Here is a 24,289-nt window from a genome sequence, read left to right on the forward strand (position 1 = left end):
CTCAAAGATTAACCTTTAATATCTTAATGAGAAGTCTACCATTGTGACACATATTCATTAATATATACTTGATTTGCTTATATGTGAAATGTCACTCTTTTTTGCTTTATATGTAAATACAGATCATAATAATAAATAGATTATAGTAAGATCCATATACAGTATGTCATGTTCCAAACACCAGCCTTTGGATATTTCATGTCCCACAGTATCCCAATAGCAATCTGCGCCCAGTGAACAAATAGTCTGTTACTCAAATTGTCAGCTTTGAGTTTTGGATGTGTTCTGGCTCATAATATTTCCTCTTGCTATGGTCATTTATAATGAAAATGAGTGCTAGTTCACTACTGCATATTAAATCACTTATCCATACTTCATGTTATCAGAATTTGAGGGGAATTTTTGAGAGGAAAAGACTATTTTTAAGTAAAAAGGAAAGAGTAAAAGTATTTTTAAAGGAACAAAACAACTCAAAACATAATCATGAAAATCTAGATGCCGAACTCTTTTTTATGTATATATATATATTTATATCCTGATCTTTAAACTTGTCATCCTCAGAAGAATTCTTTTGAGACAAATTTTATCATAGAGAAATATGAAGCAATTACTGAAATAAATTGTCAAATATTTTGAACTTTATATTGAGCAGTGTTTGCATTTTCTGTTTGTAGCATCCATAGGTAAAAGCATCATATAATTTCAATCTTTCCCTGGATTATGATGGGTGGAATACTTCTCCCTCTGCTGGGAGCCTAAGTTTGCCATTTGCTGAGGATTCCCAAGGTTTTTTCCGGAAAGTTACATGGGAAAATGAGATTAGGATTTTTCTTTACCTGAATATTTTCCGGTGATTGACCCCTAAGTTTTTCATTAAATATAGGTGTGGTTTTAAACTTTTGCTGAATTTAAAGCTATTTTAATTTGCATCATAAACTGAAACATGTTAGTACTTTATTCTTAAATCTGGATTTAGTAATTGACAAACTACTGATGGTATATTCTACATTGTTATTTAGTCCAGAAGCCATCTGAATTGCAATTACTATTGATGTTCTTTTTAGTAATATTATATCAGACCTATGGACTCAGAATTATGTAGATCAATGGGAAGAGGGGAAGGGTCTGTATTTTGTAATTTCCCTATGTTATGAATATTCAAATTGGAGAACCGCAGTTTTATATCATGATGCCTAACACATGGCATGCATGCCTCCACTTCCTTATTGCATATTCATTGTGGAAATTACTAATTGGTTGCAATATTCGTTCCTACAGGACTGACATAAAACCATAATACTCAACACAGAGCCTAAGCAGATGGATGGCTTGACAGATAAAATAACCTCTCTTGAAACTATTCTTTGGCAACATAATTTTTTAAAAACATAGTTAAGAATTTGGAGATAAACACTGATATTCTTTATGTTGCAAATAGGTGTCAGAAAATTTTGCACAAAATATTGTCTATAAGGCTTCAATTAGGGGAGAAAGCAAGTCTGAATTTATGAAGTCATTAACTCTGGAAACTGTATTTATAATAACAAAAGGTAATCAACTATGGAAGATAACATAAAATGAAGATACAGTTTTTCGAAGGGCATAGTAGAATGAGACCATTAAATACTCTTTTTGAATCTACTTTGTAGTTTCTGAAAACTTAAATGTGCATTGTATAAATTATGTTCATAATTATGACTTAAAATACCCATTAAAAGATAAGGTATTTTTCAGATATTATGTTCAAGGCAGTTTGTGATATATTTTAGAAAGTTCCCAACCAAAGAAGTTAAAGTAAAAGGAGTACATGAAATGTAAGCTTTTTGCTAACTGATAAAATTAACAAAGAATTTTCAATCTTAATATTTAAGATAACTCATTTTTACAATCCATATTTATTTTTTATTCATATATTACAATACTATTTACTGAAGACATCAGTTAATAGTCAATATTTGCACATTATCTTGTCATCATACTCTATAGTCAAACTTTTTGTAATATGATTATTTTTATGTAGTGAATTTAGAATTAGATGAGGAAATTTAGTGTCAAATAACTCCTATAAAATGATATTTTTCAATTTTTATTAAATGCTTTTGATAAATATGTTAAGGGTGATAAATTTCTTACTGAAATAGTAAATAAAAATATAAAACATATTTATTATTTTTTTAATAACTGCATAGTCTGGACTCTGTAAATATTCAGATCCATATGCATACAGTATAAAAATAATGGCCCTGGCACTGGTGGTCACATTTTGATTCTCAGGCAAGGGCATGTAGCTGGGTTGCAGGTTTTAGCCCTTGCCCTCATCGGGGCATGTCGGGGAGGCAACCAATCAATGTGTCTCACATCGATGTTTCTCTCTTTCTCTCCTCTTCCCCTCCATTGCTCCTTCCCACTCTCTAAAAAGCCATGGAAAAAAATATCCTTGGGTGAGGGTTAACAACAAGAAAAAATAATAGTAATGACTTATGAGTTCTAAAGCAACTAAATCCTTTCACAAAATTACTTTTGGCCATTCTTTAAAAAATATTTACCATGTTAACATTCATACATAAACACAAAAATCAGTTAATATTTTATATATTTAAAAAATGTAACCATGTGGAAATCTGATGATTAAAAATTTTTAAACATATATCACCTTATTTTTTACTTAAAATATTAATAAAAATTAATTGTTTTAGGTCAGTGGTTGGCAAACTCATTAGTCAACAGAGCCAAATATCAACAGTACAACGATTGAAATTTCTTTTGAGAGCCAAATTTTTAAAACTTAAATTTCTTCTAACGCCACTTCTTCAAAATAGACTCTCCCAGGCCGTGGTATTTTGTGGAAGAGCCACACTCAAGGGGCCAAAGAGCCGCATGTGGCTCGCAAGCTGCAGTTTGCCGACCATGGTTTTAGGTGAATATGTTAACCTGGCAAACTAAGGAGGCGGTTTCAGAGACATTCTTTAAGGGAACTGCTTGTGACAAACATACCATCAATTTTATGGCCAAATTAAAACAATTTCTATCAGATAAGTTTCAAACTTGCTCTTTTCCTTACTGGAATTCTTGCAACAAGCATTGGACTTAGAGTCAGGAGATATGACTTCCAGTCTTGGCTTCTATTTGGTTAATAATTATTATAAAGGAAAGTCATGTGGTTAAAGAAATATAGTTGGCTTCTATTTGGTTAATAATTATAATTATTATAAAGGAAAATCATGTTGTGATCCTTTGAACATCTGGGAAAGAAGCACTAACACTTAAATATAATTTCATGTATGGGGAGAAAGAACTTAAAATGGATTAGTTAAAATAAAGACACAAACTTTTAAAGATGACTATATCATCTTTACATTTGAAGTATTAACATTCAAGTATTTTATGGACAATAAAGATTCATGCCTCCTTACATTTTGTAAACTATTACATTAAGAACCATTATTGTGTTTTATCTAAAAAGGTAGAAAAATTCATTGAGTGCTTCTGTAGGCTCTAATTATCTATACTAATAAAAGGGTAATATACTAATTAGACCAGACATCTTCCCGGATGTCCTTCTGGACAAAGCAACAGTGGCAGGGCCAAGGCAGAGGCGGTTAGGGGCGATCAGGCTGGTAGGGGAGGGCAGTTAGTGATGGTTGGGCCAGCAGGGGAGCAGTTAGGGGGCAATCAGGCTGGCAGGCAGAGGTGGTTAGGGGTGATCAAACTGGCAGGGGAAAGCAGTTAGGGGCTACCATGCTGACAGGGGAGAGCAGTTAGGGGGCAATCAGGCCTGCAGGGGAGAGCAGTTAGGGGGTGATCAGGTTGGCAGGCAGAGGTGGTTAGGGGCGATCAGGCTGGCAGGGGAGAGCAGTTAGAGGTGATCAGGCTGGCAGGGGAAGGCAGTTAGGGGCAATCAGGCCAGCAGGGGAGGGCAGTTAGGAGGCGATCAGGCTGGCAGGGGAGCAGTTAGGGGGCAATCAGGCTGGCAGGGGAGCAGTTAGGGGGTGATCAGGCCAGCAGGGAAGCTGTTAAGGGATGATTAGGCTGGCAGGGGAGCAGTTAGGGGTGATCAGGCTGACAGGCAGAGGTGGTTAGAGGTGATAAGGCTGGCAGGGGAGAGCAGTTAGGGGCTACCAGGCTGACAGGGGAGAGCAGTTAGGGGGCAATCAGGCCTGCAGGGGAGAGCAGTTAGGGGGTGATCAGGCTGGCAGGGGAGCAGTTAGGGGGTGATCAGGCCAGCAGGGAAGCTGTTAAGGGATGATTAGGCTGGCAGGGGAGCAGTTAGGGGTGATCAGGCTGACAAGCAGAGGTGGTTAGGGGTGATAAGGCTGACAGGGGAGACCAGTTAGGGGGCGATCAGGCCTGCAGGGAAGAGCAGTTAGGGGGTGATCAGGCTGGCAGGCAGAGGCGGTTAGGGGTGATCAGGCTGGCAGGGGAGAGCAGTTAGGAGCTATCAGGCTGGCAGGGGAGCAGTTAGGGACGATCAGGCCAGCAGGGAAGCAGTTAGGGGGCAATCAGGCAGGAAGGCAGAGGTAGTTAGAGGTGATCAGGCAGGCAGGCAGGCAGGTCCTGGATTGTGAGAGGGATGTCCAACAGCCAGTTTAAGAGAACTGCTTGTGACAAACATGAATTGGTTAAAATAAAATTGGTTAAAATGGATTGGTTTTTGATATAACTGGCAGTTGGACATCCCCCGAGGGGTACCAGATTGGAGAGGGTGCAGTCCAGGCTAAGGGACAAACCCCCCTGCCCCCCCAGTGCATGGATTTCATGCACTGGGCCTCTAATCTATAATAATAAAAGTGTAATATGCTAGTTAGACCAGACAGCAAAGGTTCTTCCAGATGTCTTTCCGAATGATCTTCTGGATGAAGCCGGGGCTGAGAGGACTGAGGCAAGCCAGTACGGCTGCGAGGGCTGAGCCCCTTGCACGAATTTTATGCATCGGGCCTCTAGTAACTTATAAAAAGAAACATTTTAACTGTTCTTGTATTAATAAATTCCACACTATTTGACTCTCCTTAAACTTTGCTCTAAAAATAACATGGAATAGTTTGGGGAACACTACTTTAAAAGCAATAATTTTTTTTACTGAATAACTCTACAACTCTAGTTAAATATAACTAGAATATAATAGTGGGTTACCCCTTTTTTAATGACACTTTTACAGAAAACATGATAGCTTCTTTGCCTCTATTTTTAGGTTGACATCATCTGTAAAATCCTAAGGAAGTTTGACCAGTGATTAAATGATAGCTTGGTAGGACTTGATAACCTAACTGTATTTGAGAGTAAACCTCTTTTCATAATTTACAAACCAAGACCTTGAGATTTATTTAGCTGTACTAACCTTATCTATTTAAATATGTTTAAATAGTACAAGCTTAATTTTATCTATAGTACTAATGTAAGTTTTTGCGTAAGAGTAACTTTAACTTTAATCTTTTGTAACATTATTAGCTCTTTTATTTCTAATTATTCTGACTTACTACAATATTCTCATGAATAGTATTCAGTTTTTCCCCTTTCACTTCATTTTTTGATATTACACAATCATATATTTTTTTCATCCCAGTAACTAAGAGGTTGTAAAATAATTTAAATTTTATACAGCCAGATTACAAAGGAGATAGAAGATTAGCAAATTAACTTAATTTTATCTCTGTGCAATATCCTATCTACTTTGTTTGCATTATATATTATGTCTGTTAAATATAGTTAATGATTTTTGTCAGGACTGCTGATCTTTTTTAGTCCAACTGTATTGAATAGCTAGAGATAAGGAGTTTACAAACCTCAATTAAGTAATATTATGGTAAGTTCCCTGAATTGTTGCAAATTACGTTAGCAGAAATGAATTAACTTATTAACTAATGGATAGAGTTGTAAAAGAATAAACAATGCAAAGGTAACACTTCCTGTGGTATTTGATTTAAGAAGAATTTCTAAGGCTTTTATCATTCATTGACATATGGCAAAGGGATTTCTTTCAAATGAGTTTCTTCCAGTTCTTCAGAGTTTTCATTAGTGGAATTTATCATTCACAAAGTTCTGATATAACAAATGCTAATAATAAATGAAAAAGAGAATCTCATTCAGTGTCAAAGAGCTAGCTCCAATTTGGGGGAGTATTAATATTCATAGCAACAATATTTTTCCTGTAGAATTCTGCATGCTTAATGTACTTTTGAAACACATGCACTTGGATGGAATTCTATTATTTTAAATTGAACGTACTATGCTTACCCTCATGTCTTCTTAATATTCAGGGAGACAGGACACAACCAAGAAAATATGAGACTATGACTACTTTGATAAATAGAAAAGTTTTTTTAAGTCTTTGTTAGGAATTAATGGATCATCTAATAAAAATTATATTAATCTCATAAGTAATGCATATGAGTAGAAAACATTAACAGATGATGAAATTTCTTATTTGATAGAAAAAGGAAAAAAAATCTTAAGAGGAATTTAAGAAACAGGTAAATGAATCTTATGTAAATATTTGTGCATTTGTCATATTTAGGAAATAAATGATTGAGGTAATTCCACAATAAAATATGTGTCATATTTTTATCTTTTAAATTGCATGGTTATATAGAAGTTTATCTTACTATAAGAAATTCTTCTTGTGTTATTAAATACATTTTCATGTTTACAGCCCAAAGTCTATCTCATGATATCCTATTTTGTTAAGTAATGCTAGTTCTCCAATGGTGTATATGTTCCCAAAGTAAATTTAAAGTTTTAAGAGGATTTATTGCCTTACAATTCTGATTTTACATTTTTTGTCCTTTTTTGCTTATTAAAACTTCAGTTGTGTTGATGAGTGCTCAGGATTCTGAGGAGCAGTTAGTCTTCCAACTAGTGAAAGACAAGAGGTAGTAGCCTGTACTTTTGTTTGCCCTTAACTATTCAATTCTCAGATATTGACCAGTGGAACAAAGTAATTGAGCAACTAGGAACACCATGTCCAGAATTCATGAAGAAATTGCAACCCACAGTAAGAAATTATGTGGAGAACCGGCCTAAGTATGCAGGACTCACCTTCCCCAAGCTCTTTCCAGATTCCCTCTTCCCAGCGGATTCTGAGCACAATAAACTCAAAGGTAAGCCCACCAGGGACACCTGAGAACCGCGATGTGGGCGTTGGGCTAAACAAGCAAATGATAGAGATACCTCTCTAACGTGAACTACCTAAATTTAAGGAGAGGTATTTCTTATTCTTTTATTGTATTAGAATTTTATTGTGTTGACTATACTTGAAATAAGTATTGGGTAAGGCTGGAAAGTCTTTATAATAGTGAGGTTTCCATTATGATGGTGTTTATTGCAAGAGGAGCCAAACTGTAATACAATACAATTACAATCATGAATATAATTATGACTGTGTAAGTGTTGAGGGAATGCAGTAGGAAATTAATTAAAGACAAGTCATCCTAGGATTCCTCCAAGGGGTGCTGATTGATTCAGGGAGATATCCTGGTTCAGGAGAGGTATTTGATAAAAGATCTTTCTTACAAAGGGCAAGTGATGAAGGATTTTAGAACTGTCTGGATATCCAGAGAGAAGGATAATGCTGAAGTGTGCAACAGTGGTCCAGGTTAATTATTTCATGGGGCTTATTTAGAATCTTAAAACTATTTTGTCATGTAACTCTAAAGGACCAATGTAACATACATCAAAATCATTGTTCCAATTCTTTTTATTTATTACCTGGAAAATATTTTCAACACAAGTTTTTTTTTGTAAAATCTCGGAGAAGCAGGTGTCTGAGTTTTATTGTATTTTAGGGAATGCTTAGTCACCTTTTTTTTCCATTTAGAGTGACATGGGATTTTTACCTACACATTTTATATTCAGTATAAACACTTTCATTAATAAGTATTCTTTCAGCTACTTTGTCTATAGCTGTGAACTTTAGTAACAAATCTTAGTTTCTTCACAAAATTGGGATAATAATACCTCAGTAGTAGGAATAGAGACAAGGAATAAATTTGGCAAAGCTATAAAGTATAATATAAATAAATTTCTAATTCTTTTTTTAACAGGACATTTCTGAGAACATGATTTTGAAACAAATTTGATTTTTCCTTCTGCCTGGGCTCAAATCCTGGCACAATAAATACTCAATAACTGTTAGATATAAAAATAATTAATGTAATTATTATTATTTAAAATGATTCTATACATTATAAAAACACACACATACTTTTGAAATTTAACCCCATATATTCAGGGGAGCAATGTATTAGTTACATATTTAATTTCAAGGCTTAATTTGTAACTACTATAGATTTAAATGAGACAGGGAAACTAAAATGTGGCACTATTATTTCCCAGGCTCTTATCATCTCCTCCAGACTTTCATCTGGCGTGTCCTAAATGTGCAGCCTTGTTTTCGTGTCTGTGACATTACCCAGCTGCATTCCTTCAGCTGCCTCCACCAGCTCTCCGAATGGCAATAGACTAAAATTTTAACTTGTAGATAACCTAGACCCGTGGTCGGCAAACTGAGGCTCGCGAGCCACATGCGGCTCTTTGGCCCCTTGAGTGTGGCTCTTCCACAAAATACCACGGCCTGGGCGATTCTATTTTGAAGAAGTGGCGTTAGAAGAAGTTTAAGTTTAAAAAATTGGGCTCTCAAAAGAAATTTCAATTGTTGTACTGTTGATATTTGGCTCTGTTGACTAATGAGTTTGCCAACCACTGGACTAAATCATTACTAACTCTACTGCTTTTAAGATCAACACTGCCTATATACAGATCGAAGAAGATCTATGCCTATATGCAGATCTATGGATCGTTCTGCAACTTTTTTCCCCCACTTAACAACATGTCCATGTGAATATACTATATATCAACCTCATTCTTTGAAATTGCCAAATACATTTCCATGGTACGGTTGTAGCAGAGGTCATTTGGTTGCTCTATAAATGGAAATGTAGACTGGTTTATAACTTTTTTATTCCATAACCAATGCTGCAATGAACTTCCCTTCTGTGTGAATTACATGAACATGTGCAATCCTTGCTCAAGACTGTATAAGTAAAAGTGGAACTGCTGAGTCATAAGGTATTCACATTTTAAACTTTAATAGATACTGCCAAATTTGCTCTCTAAAGATCTGCATCAATTTACATTTCCACCAACATGAATGAAATTACTTGGTGTTCCTGGACATTACACCATCTTTTACTGTTGCAAATCTGCTAGGTAAAAATATTTCATTGTTTCATTTTATGTTCCCTAATCACTTGGTGAAGTTATCTGATTTTTGGGATGAAGGTACTAGTTGATCTTTGGTTTCTTTTAAAAAAATATATAAATACTATTTTTATTTTTGAATTATATTTTTATTGACTTAAGAGAGGAAGGGAGAGGGAGAGAGAGATAGAAACATCAATGATAAGAGAGAATCATCAATCGGCTGCCTCCTCCATGCCCCCTACTGAGGATTGAGCCTGCAACCTGGGTATGTGCTCTGACAGGGAATTGAACACTGACCTTCTGGTTCATAGGTCGACAATCAACCACTGAGCCACACCACTAGGCAATCTTTGTTTTCCTAATTTCTTCTCCCTCCAACAAATGTCCTTGCCAAAATAAAAACTTTATTAATTATTTTTCTCCTTCATCATTTCAGCCAGCCAAGCCAGGGACTTGTTGTCAAAGATGCTAGTGATTGACCCAGCCAAAAGGATATCAGTGGATGATGCCTTACAGCATCCATACATCAACGTCTGGTACGACCCTGCCGAAGTGGAGGCGGTAAGGCCTAAGCTTCTTTTACTTTCCTTCCACAAACAAATCATAGTAACTGGGTGCTCAGTGTTGAAAAGTGAGAGAATTAGAAACCCAAAGAGCACATCAAGGACCTTCATGAAATTCCTAAGTCACAAACTTATTACTTCCCCTCTAAAAGTTTTCTTCTACCTGTGTTTTAAATGTATTTCTTTTTCAGGATTTCCTGTGAGAGACGGTGATTTAGTCCAACAAACCTTAGCTGTCCATGAGATATTTGCATTTGTTTTTGTTAAATTGTTAACTCTTCCTTTGTGTTTAATTATCAACCTCTCCTGAGGCAAACTAAAAAGCAGAAAATGTGATAGAGGATAAGTTACTTTCTCTCTATTTCCTTGATAGGACGCCTTCAGTAAAGTTTAATACTGAAAACATTTAGATTATAAAGCTTCTACCAGGCCATTGGTGGCTTTGTGAAACCTTGCCTGAATTAGATGAGAAAATTGGATATTCCAATAAGGACATTATTTTAGGTTCATTCTAAAATGACTACCACAATAATATATATCTCCATATTTTAAATCTAGACATCTATACTAATAAAAGGGTAATATGCTAATTAGACCGGGAGACCTTCCGGACATCCTTCCAGACAAAGCCATGGTGGCGGGGCCGAGGCAGAGGCAGTTAGGGGCAACCAGGCCAGGAGGGGAGGGCAGTTGGGGGCGATCTGGCTGGTGGGGGGCATTTGGGGTCGAGCAGGCCAGCAAGGGGGGGCAGCTGGGGGTAAGAAGGCTGGCGGGGGGGGGGGGGCAGTTGGGGGTGAGCAGGCCGGCAGGCAGAGTGGTTAGAAGCAATCAAGCAGGCAGGTAGGTGAGCGGTTAGGAGCCAGCTGTCCTGGATTGTGAGAGGGTTGTCCAACTGATGGTTTAGTGGGATTGGGCCTAAACCAGCAGTTGAACATCCCCTGAGGGGTCCCAGATTGGAGAGGGTGCAGGCCAGGCTGAGGGACAACCCCCCACCCCCCAGGCACGAATTTTGTGCACAGGGCCACTAGTAGCTTAAGAATCCCCTTGGAAGCATAACTCTATCTTTTCTTTCTTTCTTTAAAAAAAGAAAACTATTTTCCAGCCGTTTAATATCTTAAATCACTTTCTTACATCTTTGCCTTTCTCCTTTTCTCTGTGTGGCATCAGGACTGTACAGTGCAAATGGGGTATTGTTGCCCATGTGTGTTTTATAGGGCTACTATTGGGGATGCCCTTTTGTCCCTCTTTTAATGGTAATATCATTAATATTACCTTGTACCCAAAACATCAAAATCTCTTCAAATTCTTAGAACACCTGTACTAAATGATCTCATTTTCTTTCACATAATACCTTCAAATTACTTTATTTGAATTGGTTCTTAATCTTCTATTTGGAATGCTCTTTTTGTTTTTTCTCTTGCATCCTTTCTTGTACCCCAAGTTAATCTTGCTCCAGCATAATTTTGCTTTGTTTCAGCTTCATTTCCTCTTCTTCATTGTGTGCTTGCCCAGGTCAGAGATGCTAGATTCAAACTGACCTAGTTCTTACCCTTTCATTCCTTTTTTTTTAAATGTATTTTTTTATTGATTTCAGAGAGGAAGGGAGAGGGAGAGAGAGATAGAAACATCAATGAAGAGAGAGAATCGTCAATCAGCTGCCTCCTACATGCCCCACACTGGGGATGGAGCCTGCAACCTTGATGGAATCAAACCCAGGACCCTTCAGTCCTCAGGCTGATGCTCTATCCACTGAGTCAAACCAGCTAGGCACCCTCTCAGTCTTCATTGGAGAAGTGAGATCTGATGGATGGGAGTGAGGATTAGGTAGAATCAAATTTTATAGACATAGTATTTAAAAAGCTACTTTTCATAGTAACCCAATCCTTAAGTAGTCACACATTTCAGAGACAACACTTCGGTGATAAATGAGTCTCCCAATTTTGGAGACAGGTGTGCAATCCTTGATGACATTTTCTTAAGATCTGCTCTCCTCAGCAGTTTTACAGCCATGAAACTTCATTTTGTTTCATATTAATTTTTAGTCACTTGAGTTTTACAAAATAAAAGCCCTAAAAGTAAATACTTAAATTATAATGCTCTTAGAACTAAAAAACTACTGTTCTTACAACTAAAAAAAAATAGAATCTTTTTCAATCTCTCACTCTTGGGAAAGACTTTCAAAAATGTTCTTGGGGTAGAATAAAGTAATGAAATAAGTAAGATAGAGTATAATGTATATGTATGGGACAATTAAGTATAGTATAGAATTTTTTCTGTGATGATTTTCAAGAAAATATTTTAGGTTATGTTGATAAATTTTTGAGGCAAACATACATTATTTGAAATTGTTGCTCCTTATTTGTTTTGGTAGTTCAAATCATGTGGCATATTTTTCTTACATCAAGTGTAAAGTGTGCAATCTGGTTTTAATGGATTGTGGCTAGTGTTTAATTGGGGTCAGAAAGTCTGCATTTGTAATTCACTTGTAATTATGTTGCCTATAGAAGAGATGGTTGCTAAGAATCTATAACAGTATATTAATGAATACTTTCAATGAGCTTTTAAACTTATTTTAATTCTTTATGAAAATTCCTTTGAAGGATAAAGAGATGAAACTTAGGGTACTAAAATGGCTAGAGCCTTTTTTTCAACCATGTCAATATTATCATGTTGGGGCAAGGATAGCAACAACTTGAGACTTATGAATTTTAGGAGAAGGATGTGATAAAGCCTGAAGGTCAAGGAAAAGGGGTCAGTTAATATATAGAGCAAGTTAGTATTTAGCACCTTGACTAAGATCATTAGTCATACAAGGGTAAACTTTTCACATCTAGAAGTGTTGCAGTGAATAGGTTGGAATCCTGACCCTTGGGCATGGTTAGTTTATTGCTCTGTGAAATGCATCAAGAGGTTACAACTCAGGATGTTAGAAGCAATGATCGCTATGCTTTCTGCAACACCCTTAGAATTAGTGCCTCTGTTATTGCATGGGAATACATATTTAAGGTATGATGACCTTTCTTTACAGACACATGGCAAAGCTATAATGGAATCATATGTTTCCTGCCAGGACTGACAAGACTGTTTTACAAAGTAAACTCCAGTGTGCCTCTGTAATCCAAATAAATGCAAGTGTGAAATAATCAAAATTTCCATGGTTAAAAGTCATCAGAAGATCCAAGATTAGACAGCTTTTAAGTAACTTACATCATGTTAGAAAGAGAAGGAAATCAAAAGATGAAATAAAAATCAGGTTCACTGGAAGTAAATAAAGCAAGTGGAGAGAGGGATAAAGGAGAAAGTGCAAAAGAATGTGATGTCTTCAGAAAAAGTAGAAAGGATAGCAGAGAGATGCTGTGTGTACTAATATGTAAATCATATTACTATCTCATCATGTTTCCAAAAGTGCCAAAGTACTGGATGAAAAGAGAAGAGCATATGAATGCTGTCATAATTCTGAGAGAAAGTTATTCATGTAATCATGAAGTTGAACATTTTAAAAGTTGAATGTCAAGGTTAATAGTGATCTTATCTGTGTAATAGTCCAGAAAGATTTTGACATTATTACTGCTCAAATTATTCACAAGTTATTATTCAAATAATGTTCAGAGTCATAAAATCATGTGCCCCAGAATGAACACAAAGGCCACACTTCATGTCAATGCTATTTCATGAAACAACTGTGGGAGGCGCTCTAACTCTGCTTCGGTATCCATCAAGCGGGCGAAGATATCACACACACACCCATGTAGTGTATTGGGTTGTGTGCATCTTCGCAGCTGTAAAAAAAATGGGTTAGGTTTAAATTTCTCTTCTGCCACTTACCATCTGGTAAAATTTTTAAACCTTTCTGCCCCTCAGTTTTTGTTGCTGTTGTTCTTGTTTTTAAACTAAGATTAGGAAACAGCCCCACGTACTGTGTAGTGTTCTTCTGAGAATTTTAAGAGTTGATGTTCATAAAGTGCTTAGAACAATACTTGGCAGCCAGGGAGAGTCATATAAATTATTATGATTCTCATTATTATTACTATTATGACTTTTACATACAAGGCTTTACTAGCTTTTGATATTAGTAAAGATAGGTATGTATATATTCAGGGAAAAAGACCAGCTGCCCATGAAACTTCAGAAATATTCTACAACATTAAAAATAACCACTGAAAATTATCTAGTTCCTACAAGATTTTAAAATGTTGCTCCTTTTCCTTTTTATCTTTTTAGCTGATATATATCCACTGCTACCTTCTAAGTGTAAGAGAATCCAGTGCCATTAATTGAAATAAAGATACAGACATATGATACAGTTCATAAATCCTCATTGTAACTATTATTATGAAACTAGGGGATATTCAAGGTGGTTTGTGGGAATCAATTTGAATATTTGCCCTGTGCTCTGTTGGAGGGAAATATGGAAATAGTGAGGATTAGTTGCCTTGTTCCTTACCCGATTCTTGAGTGTAGACATCCTGCTACGGCAGAGGGTGGTTTTCATCTTGCAACCCCTGAGAGTAGAGATGAAGAAACCCTTTAAGAGAATTTTCACAAGCTAAGGAGGAATTGATTAACTATGTGTCCCCACATAGCATATAAAAACATGAATTAAGAAGAACATGAAATGTGACCATTTTTTTTAAAGACACAGTTTTATTTGTCTCAGAAACTCCAGAACAGACCAACAAAATGCTAAGAGCAGCAGCCTTACTAATGGTTTCTGCAGTTGCTCTGCATTGCTAGGGGTGGGCGAGGGAGAGGGGGAGGAAAGAGAGGGAGAGATGTGCTTAGCCACCACATCTCACAATCCAGAAATTTACAACAGTAGAGAGCCCCTGCCAACCTTAGAGCAAGGAGATGGTTTACTGGAGCCCAGGCATGGGAAATGATGACATCAAAACCCTGAGCAATCATCAGACAGAGGCCAATTAAAACTTACAGGGCCAACGAAGGATGTGTCCTTACTCCTCAATTCATGACAAAAAGAAAGGATGCCGACCTGATACTAGAAGCATCTAAGAGGAACTGGGAGTGTTCAGTCAGATCTACTGTTGTGTTGATGCCTTCATGTCAGAGAGGCCCAGGAACAGTCTTGAGTGGTCAAAACATTACTCTGGGAATCTGGATAGAGGGGCAGGTTGAGCCAGTTAGGCAGCTAGTAGCTAAGATTCTATACTTGAAAACCCAGAGGAGGGGTGGCAAGTAACATAGGACCTTCTGTATTGCAGCCACATCCATGTTACAGGAGAGAATGTTAGAACAGAGGCTTGGAACATGGGGCTCCAGCTGAGAAGTAGACTGAGGAGAGAGGTTGGGCATGTTTTGGTGGGAATAGAAGTACATGTATCATTCTTACAGAGACTGAGGGAAAAATTGTGACCAATCTAACCAGTTTAGATGGAGCGTGATTTGGGAAGCAAGGCCCATGCTGAGCTTGTTTATAATTTCTTACCTGATTCAAGATTAATTTGGGAATTGGGATATGGCTGGGTGGGACTTTAATCTAGCTGTACAGATCCTGAGGTAAACAATCTGGTCTTCAGATTCCCAGTGAGAGTGTAACTCGAGAAGCAGAGTAACACTTACATGTATTAGTGCTGAAGTTGAATGAAAATAAGCACTTAGAAAGTGTAAAGCCAGAATAGTTAGTAATGTTACACATTTACTGTTTGTTTATAACATAAGGTAATTAACAGAGTCTTAAATAAATTATTTACTATTTCATTACTTTAGGGATTATGTTACTTTTTTTGCCTACAGCAAAATAATTTATAGGAACAATTACCCTGATTATTATATTAAGCTCTATTATTGTAAGGCCATCATAGATTTTATGCCCTTTGAGCAGAGTCACTAGTAGGCAGTATTTTAACCTTGTATTTTATTGGTCATTACCAAAGAGAGCACATGAAAGGGATGACCAACTATGCAGGAAATGCAATGAATTCTTGTGACATAGATATGTACATTTTAATGTGTGTGACATAGATATGTCCATTTTAATTTACCTGGAAAATTATTCAAGGTAAATCCTAAATGAGAGCTTAGAGATCATTGTAGAATGGATCTGTGCAGCAGTTCAGCAAATATCAATATTCAGAATATTAGGTCCATAATTGGGAGTAGCTACAGGAACCCAGGACAAGAAATTATGATGAAGACAGTAGAATAAGGCTAGACATGTGATTGTAAAATATTGAAAAGAGAATCAGAAGCCTGTGGTCAAAGTAGTACAGCTTCCAGAGCTTGATGTGAACAGTCCCAAGACACTTGGACAAATCCAACAGGTGAGGTTGTTACAACCAGTTCAGAAGAGACATTTGGTTCAAAGTTAGAGATCTTAGCAAATGCCACACTAAAGGGCATTGAAGTCAAGAGCATATCCTTTTAGAACAATCCAGAAATTTACAACAGTAGAGAGCCCCTGCCAACCTTAGAGCAAGAAGATGGTTTACTGGAGCCCTGGCATGGGAAATGATGGCCTATCCCCTGGGAGCTGGGATTACAGACACAGAGGAGATATGGCTGCTTCTGGACAGAGCAATGGGGAGAAATGGCCTGGCTTCTCCTCACTCCCTCATCTCCTAGTGATATCTCCCTCCTGTTGACTGAAACTAGCCCTAAGCCATCTGATAGGTGAAGCTGGAAATGCACCCTGCAGGAGTCATCCTTTGAGATATAGAGCAGATAAAGGATGAGGGCTCTCTCTGTAGGCAAAGAGGCCCAGGGTTAGCAAGCACCTATTCATTCTTTCCTCATTCACATCTCTGAAATCCCCAACTAAGTAAAATTAAAGTAACCAAGTGGTTATCCACACTTAATTTGGACAGGAGAAGGCTTTGGGGCCTCGCTGGGCAAAAGTGTAGTAAACATTACCCCTTACAACCCCTAATAACTATCATTTCCTCAAGGATCTTATGATTTCACAAGTTCTATACCAACCTGAGAATCTTGGCATAAGAATATTTTTCATTGGGTTTTCAAATGAATGTGTGTACTTCTTTCATATGTTGATGTTACCTTTTTCAGTTGTTTGTTATCTGGTTGATGAGGAGCGTATACTCTTCTTCTACCAAGTAGGTAAAATAAAAAGACATCTCCTTTTTGTCTTCTCCCTCACCCCTTTATGTCTTCCTTCTCTTCTTAGCCTTTTCCCTTTTATTTTTTTAAAATCAAGCTCTACAAAGTTGTTTACATAGACTTTATTTGTTTAGAGTTTTAGTTATTTTTTCATCTATTGTGTAAAAATTTATTGAACCCAAATTGTGTGTCCCACACTAACTTAGATGCTGGTGATCCAGCAATGAATTTTAAAAACAAAACACAAGGTGCTTGCTTTCATTAACCTTGGTGGGTTTTTATGTATTTAATAGCTATGGAAATATTTATTGAGTGGGACTCTTATAACTCATTATCTTTGGACATAAATTCCTCCAAATGTGGGTTATCTGTCTTATTTGACAATTTGACTTGTTTAGTATTTAATTTTCTGAATGTAAGAAGAAGCTGTAATACATCCTCACAATGTTAATTAGTTATAACTAAATTGCAGTGACTGCCTTCTAATCTTTAACCAGGTGTGCATCAGTTGCTTTAAATTAACAAATTATGATGATCTGTGTCTAGCTATGATTAGAATAAAACAAAACTATTTGGCTTCAAATATATAAATCAATGTGTCCTGACCAGGTTTTAGTGGGTAAAATGTATAGATTCTTTTTTTTAAAATTTAAATTCTTTATTTTTTTTAAATATTGCATAAGTCTCCTTTTTCCCCCATTGACCTTTCCCTGGCTGCCCCCACCCCCCAGCACATGTCCCCTCTCCCCCGTCTGTGTCCATTGGTTATGCTCATATGCATGGATACAAGACCTTTGGTTGATCTCTTAACCCTTCACCACCCGCCTTCCCTCATAGGTTGGACAGTCTGTTTGATGCTTCTATATCTCTGGTTCTATTTTTGTTCATCAGTTTATGTTGTTTATTATATTCCACAAATGAGTGAGTTCATGTGATATTTATCTTTCTCTGGCTGACTTACTTTGCTTAGCATAATGCTCTCCAGTTCCTTCCATGCTGTTGCAAATGGTAAGAATTCCTTCTTTTTTTTACAGCAGTGTAGTATTGCATTGAGTACCTATACCTTAGTTTTTTAAACCACTCATCTGCTGATGGGCACTTAGGCAGTTTTGAAATCTCAGCTATTGTAAATTGTGCTGCTATGAACATAGGGGTTAATATATCCTTTCTGATTGGTGTTTCTAGCTTCTTGGGATATATTCCTAGAAGTGGAACTACTGGGTCAAATGGAAGTTCCATTTTTAATTTTTGGAGGAAATGCCATACTGTTTTCCACAGTGGCTGCACCAGTCTTAAAATGCATAGATTCTTAATGAATAATCAGAGAATCATGAAGTTGGCATTATAAGCAATAGAAAGACTTCATTTATAGTTTAGAGATTCATCTATAAATACTGTATATTTGCTATTTGGGATCTTTAAATAAAATTAAAATGGTTGAAGGTTATGGTAGGGAATTATTCTTATTCTCTACTCCTAATTCTCTTGAATATGTTTTTATAAAAAAAGCTATCATTTGATTATGAATATCATGTATTAACTTGCTCTATTAAACCTATTTCATGAGTGAGTTATTGTTTTATCTTTATTTTCATTAACTTAGCTAGTTGTCTTCTACTGAATTCTCTTGAATCCATTAAGTTTCTAAAATAATGTGATATAGAATATGGTATGGGATAGGCTTAGAAAATGGGTGCAGTTATATATGTATTAAATACATCTGTATATACATTTAGGATTTAGAAAAAGACTATGAGCTACCATGAATATGAACAGCATCTAATGTTCAAACAATTCATCAGTAGCTGTCTACTTTTTGGTGATAAGCCACTGAGTAAATTATATATGTGCTTATTTCAAATATTTTATAATCTGGTGAATCTGAGTTTGTGTTATGTAAAACATGAAATACCTAGAAGAGATCATTTGAATGAGTTATAAATTAAAACATCTTTCTGTACAGGCTATATCTCTCCCATTGAGATGAAAGGGGATTAAAGTCTTTGTAATTGACATTTTCCTTCTGTGAGTAATAGCAAAAGGTTAGGGCATGTCTCAGCACAGCTTCTGAATAAGTAATCAACCTGGAATTCCGAAATGACTGTTTTTGTTTGCTGATTTCCCCCACAGCATACAGACACATGCTTAAAACAGTCTGTAGATGTTATTTTTGTTTGCCTTTAGTGTGCCTGAGAAAGAAGCCAGTTTGGATATGAAGTTTGTTATATAAAATTTAATAGTAACTCTCATAGTGTAGAAAAGATTTTTTAAATATATAAATACACATAACCTGCAATATTTGAGTTAATATTTTTTTAAAATAATCTGAACATTTTTATCGAGGAAGAAAAATTCTATTTCACCAAAATAATAAGAAACTAGTTGCTGTTAACATTTAATGGATGAAAAACCTCCATTGCTTTTCATTAAAAGAAAAAAAGTGTTATGTGTCTGCATATGACCTGAGATTTTACTAGTGAGCTTATTACTAGTTTGCTTTTTGTTGCTATATAGCTGTGCCCACTTTTAGTAAGAAACAAAACAAAACACAAAAATACTATTTTTACATCCTTTCAATAACTTTTTTTGCCTTGAATTTAAATTGAGAAAACATAATTTTTTTTTCATGTTTGCAACTACATGTATCATGACATGTGATAAAGCATATTCAATTGAATTTTCTCAGGAAAGCCCTATATGGAGCTTTTATAAAGGGAATTACTCTCAAGTCTTCTCAGGTTGTTTCTAGCATTTTAACAATACCAATAAAAAAAACCTGGCTGGTGTTGCTCAGTGGTTGAACATCGACCTATGAACTAGGAGGTCATGGTTCCATTCTGGTTAGGGCACATGCCTGATTGTGGGCTTTATCCCCAGTAGAAGGCATTCAGGAGGCAGCTGATCAATGATTCTCCCTCATCATTGATGTTTCTATCTTTCCTCCCTTCCTCTCTGAAATCAATAAAAATATATTAAAAAAAACACACTACCAATAAAAAATATTACATATTTATACATGTAGGACAAAATACCCCATTACAGAGTGTGGAAAAGGATGATTAACTATGATACCTGAAACTTGTAATGTTAGTGATTCCACTCCATAGTGTAATATAGCATCCACTATGTGTTTTAAGTGTGACCATTAGTCTAAATATTTCCCAAGTGCCCATCACCAGACTAATATGTAATCTGTGTGAAGGTCATGGGTGACGCTTTGTTCTCAGCAGTTGGGAAGGGGAAGAGATTGCTGACTGAGTGCTGCGGGGAGGTGAAACATCATTCCCTTCTCTCCATTCCAAAATTGCCATCATTTAAATTCTGTTCTTCTGACTAAATGTTCCTGTGAATTCTTTTAAATATGATTTTTCTCCACTCACATGGAGTTAATAAACTGGCTGAATCCCTCTCTCAGCTGTTCTCTCCATCTGTCCCGACACAAGGACTCCCTCTTTGAGTCTTATGATTTCTTATTGCAGCATGCAGCCTGCTGTGAGACAGTGAGTGCCACACGCCGGCAGGCTTCACTTGAGAAATAGTTTAGTGCCATCTATCTGTCATGGAAGAGCCTCTGAGTATGGAGTTTGTTATACTCAGAATGTATATGGGTTTAGAAATAAGTAGGAAGAAACATGGGCCACAATGAATATGAATTTGATGCACTCTAATTATGTATTTAATTATAGAAAGAGCAACTCATATTTTGTGGTTCTCATTGGCTTGGTGGAAGTCAAATCAATGTCTAATTCCTAATATCTGCCGTTTGTGGAATTCTAAATTTCCATCTGTTCATGCTGATGTATTCTTTCAGCAGCAAAATGTGAGCAATTTACTAATTGCCTTCCAGAGAAAATATAACTTAGCATCACATTTCCTTTGCCCAGTGCCTCAGCTGGTAAAGATAGCTTTTGAATCACATTGGGATCATTTTTGATGCCATGTATTATGTTGGTAGGAGCCTGTCAAAATGTTTGTTGTAGATAGATTTAGCCACCTGCTTTTAGTGGCCCCTCTCTCTGCGTGACTTACAAAAAGAATATGTACTTCACTCAAACGCTAATTCATTTGTCTCTAATTTTAGTGAATTATTCTACTGAAAATAAACATTCTTCTTGCTTTCAAATCATTGGTATATTCAGAGCCCAATGAAAACACAAGGGTCTGGAGTGACTAAGCTGTACCAGTTGAATAGTTCATTCTCAGGAGATAACTGTTTTGCTGATGGGTGGAATCTGTGTTCAGGTTTTGCTTTTCATATATTTGAACCCTTTGGACAGTGACGACTGTTAATCTCTTGAACAGACAGACCACTGAAGGAGAAGTCTTTTAAAAAGGTGGTGAGGGTGCCCAGCTGGTGTGGCTCAGTGGTTGAGTATCGACCTATGAACCAGGAGGTCACAGTTTGATGCCTGGTTGAGACATATGTCCAGGTTTTGGGGTCGATTCCCAGTAGGGGGCGTGCAGGAGGCAGTCAATCAATGATTCTCTCTCATCATTGATGTTTCTATCTCTCTCTCCCTCTCCTTTCCTCTCTCAAATCAATAAAAAAAACAAAACAAAAACATATATTTTAAAAGGTGGGGAGGAAACAAATTATTTTTCTAGAACATTCTACATCTGGTGCTGTCTGAAAGTCTGAGTTATAATGTCCTGTTGGGATTTTCTTTTTTTTCTTCTCTCTTATTTGATCTCTTAGGTATTGTGGGATCCACTTACTTAACCCAAGGGAATAAGAATTTGTGAGAATATATTTTCTTTTCTTAGTATTTTCATCCTGGAAAGAAAAATATTATCTAATGGTGACATCTGTCTAGGGTGCCACAAAGTAGTGTAATCTATAAACTGTGGAAGAAAAAAAAACACAGCAAACACTGTATTGCTTTTGTCTTTTAGAGCGGCTCCTGAGAGGTAAGCTAGTAAGTCAGTGTGGGAACTTGTAAAGTGTTCTGTCAATGAACAATTACCACACTTTTTTAGTGATAGAAATAATAAAAAGAGGGGAAAGACTAGGAGTAGCTCAGAAGAGAGAACCTCTGTTACCTCTTTCACCCTTAGATAAAAAGAGGTCATAAAAGTGGCGATTCTTTAGGAAACATAATTTATTAGGTAATTTGCATTCCTGCCTTGTTTGCCTATCTGCACTGTTGCTAAAATAATCAAACTATACTGTTCCCTTCCCACGATGTTTAGTCTGTCATATAAGAATCTCCTGTAAACCAGTGTGTATGTAATTTCAAGGGCAGCTCTAAGGCACTCCTATCCATCCTCCTGTCATTATGTTTTCAACATAGAACCTTTGTTGACAAAAAACTGATACTTCTCTGCGGAGGTGGTGATGTTTTCTGCAAGGCCCACATGTTAATTATTATACATAAACCTTGTAATTTAAAAGCCACCTTCCTCCTGTTGCCAGCAGTAATGTTTATTTGGCAGGTAGCCCCTGTTTAAGTTTCTAAATCTGCTCTGGTTTGCTACTTAAAATGTTTTTCTTGGTTCCATCTCTACCAGATTCAATGAGGTTGAATTGCATGATAGGTTCTTAATAGCATATTTTCCTTTTTAAAAAGATCACCAAATATACACGTGCCCATTCTACGCAATTCAATATAAAATATGTTTATTGTATCCATGTGCTGAGCACTGTACCAGAGTGAAGATGCACAAATGAGGGAACATTTCTCTGCCTTTTGGAACTCACGTCTAGCACTAAGCTCTCTTATCTTGGGATTCATTAACCCCCTTGGATAGGCCTCTTAGGGCTCCTAAAAACATCCTGAAATTACTTGCTTATAATTATGTATATACATCTTCCTAGGCATATAGCTCAAGGACTTGGTGAGATTTTTGGAACTTTTACCTCCAAATTTAATTCTCAATATTTTGAAAAGCACTCATCTGGTAGAAAAAGTTTTGGATGATGGGGCTACAAAATTGTGGATAATTTACTGTTAGATAGATACTTAACTGTTATTAGTTATAGACATAATGCACTTCTTAGAAAATTGGCTTATTTCCTTGAGGTAGTTTTTTATTTGTATGAAAAGACCTTTGCACCTGTAAAGTTTCTACTTTTTTCAGGAAAAGGATGTAAGGGGAAGTGACAGGTAAATATAAAGCACTGTGCTTTCAATTTTCATTATTGTAATTTTTAAAATTTACCAGGTATTGAAAATATGAAAACGTTTCCTATGGTCTGCTGAAAGTTAAAAATGACATTTCTTCAAGGACTAGCAATGAACAGCTAGTGTCTACTTTTCACATAGCTAGCTCTTTTCTTTTGCCATGAAGCTTTCAAGAGTTCACTTGGCATGTTGATTTGTAGCTTTATGGGGGGTTGTTCTACAATTAATATAATAGATGTCTAGAGAATGAATGACAGGTCCAACTTTCCTCACAATTTGCTTTCACTTTGTTTCTCCTAAGAAAGAACATAATTCCTTTGCATTGTCCATTTTTCTCTGCCATGTTTGTTCCCCAAGATTTTTGTCCATTTTCTAAGAAGGTGGTTATGTTGTATGTTACAACAACAAAAAATGAAACAAATGAACAGCAAAAGCACATAACAAGGCCTAAATTTCTTTACTATGAAGGGGAATCATAGGTTAAATTACTCAATCATCAATTTTAGAAGTCATGCTTAGAGTTTTTTATGCTTTCAAAGTTAGGGGAGAAATTGAGAAGTTTCACATTCTAGGAGAGAGGCGAAAATCATTAGAAAGTATAATCCTTAATGATGCTGAAAATGAACATGTGTGGTCATGTGAAAACAGATAGTTATTAAACCTGTGTGATTATTTAGACTTTTTAAGTCCCAAATGAAAATTGTAGAGATGAATTCGGCATGTTATCAGAATTGTGCTAAAAACAAAAATCTATAGACTGAAAGTTTTAAGAATCAGAAAAAGGAAGTATTCTTAAGTGTTAGATCATGGTAACCTTCAGTTTCAGGATCTGAACACTTTTTCCCCAAGTATAGAACCATTGCTTAGGCCCGAGGGCATTGGCTATAGGAGAGGGGAAGGTAGAATAGACTCATCCAGCAATGAGACAGAATATTGAAAAGGTTACACTCTCTTTTTATAAGTCTATTAAAAGTTTATGGTCTTTCACAGAGTATGTGCTATAATAAAACTATTATGTTCCTTTCTATTGAAAAGATGAAGTCATAAGAATGATAAAAACCATTTCCATAACTTGCTACGGGTTTAATATGAGATTCATAGGGTCATTTGTGTAATATTGGCACACACTATCTTGTAAAAGAAGGGATTTATTGTTTATGAAAAATGCTTTTAATTGATAACCAAAAGAAATTCCCCACAGTTTCCAATTTCGGGGAGAATGTGATTTCCATCTTTATGTGCTTTTGGAAAGCTGAACTCCTTTCATGTTTCTGTGAAAGAAGTGAGAATAAAATAGCTATGCCTCAGGCACGTTTTCTGAAGATTTCTTCTCAGATG

The 24,289-nt window shown here is 36.2% G+C and overlaps 1 protein-coding gene across 4 annotated transcripts in view; it reads left to right on the forward strand.

Annotated features, from left to right (window-relative positions):
* MAPK10 (mitogen-activated protein kinase 10) overlaps positions 1 to 24,289 on the forward strand; it is a gene marked incomplete at both ends in the record, with an annotated part of 154,016 nt that overhangs the window by 95,257 nt on the left and 34,470 nt on the right. For 3 of the 4 annotated variants that reach the window (XM_079769755.1, XM_079769756.1, XM_079769757.1), the window contains 2 exons: positions 6,912 to 7,094; positions 9,632 to 9,756. In XM_079769755.1, coding sequence (XP_079625881.1) covers positions 6,912 to 7,094; positions 9,632 to 9,756 — 308 coding nt within the window. The remainder of the gene's footprint in view (positions 1 to 6,911; positions 7,095 to 9,631; positions 9,757 to 24,289) is intronic. The other variant, XM_079769758.1, reaches the window with a different exon arrangement.

The sequence above is a fragment of the Cnephaeus nilssonii genome (genome assembly GCF_951640355.1).
Source record: "Cnephaeus nilssonii genome assembly, chromosome: 1".
Taxonomy (NCBI): Eukaryota; Metazoa; Chordata; class Mammalia; order Chiroptera; family Vespertilionidae; genus Cnephaeus; species Cnephaeus nilssonii.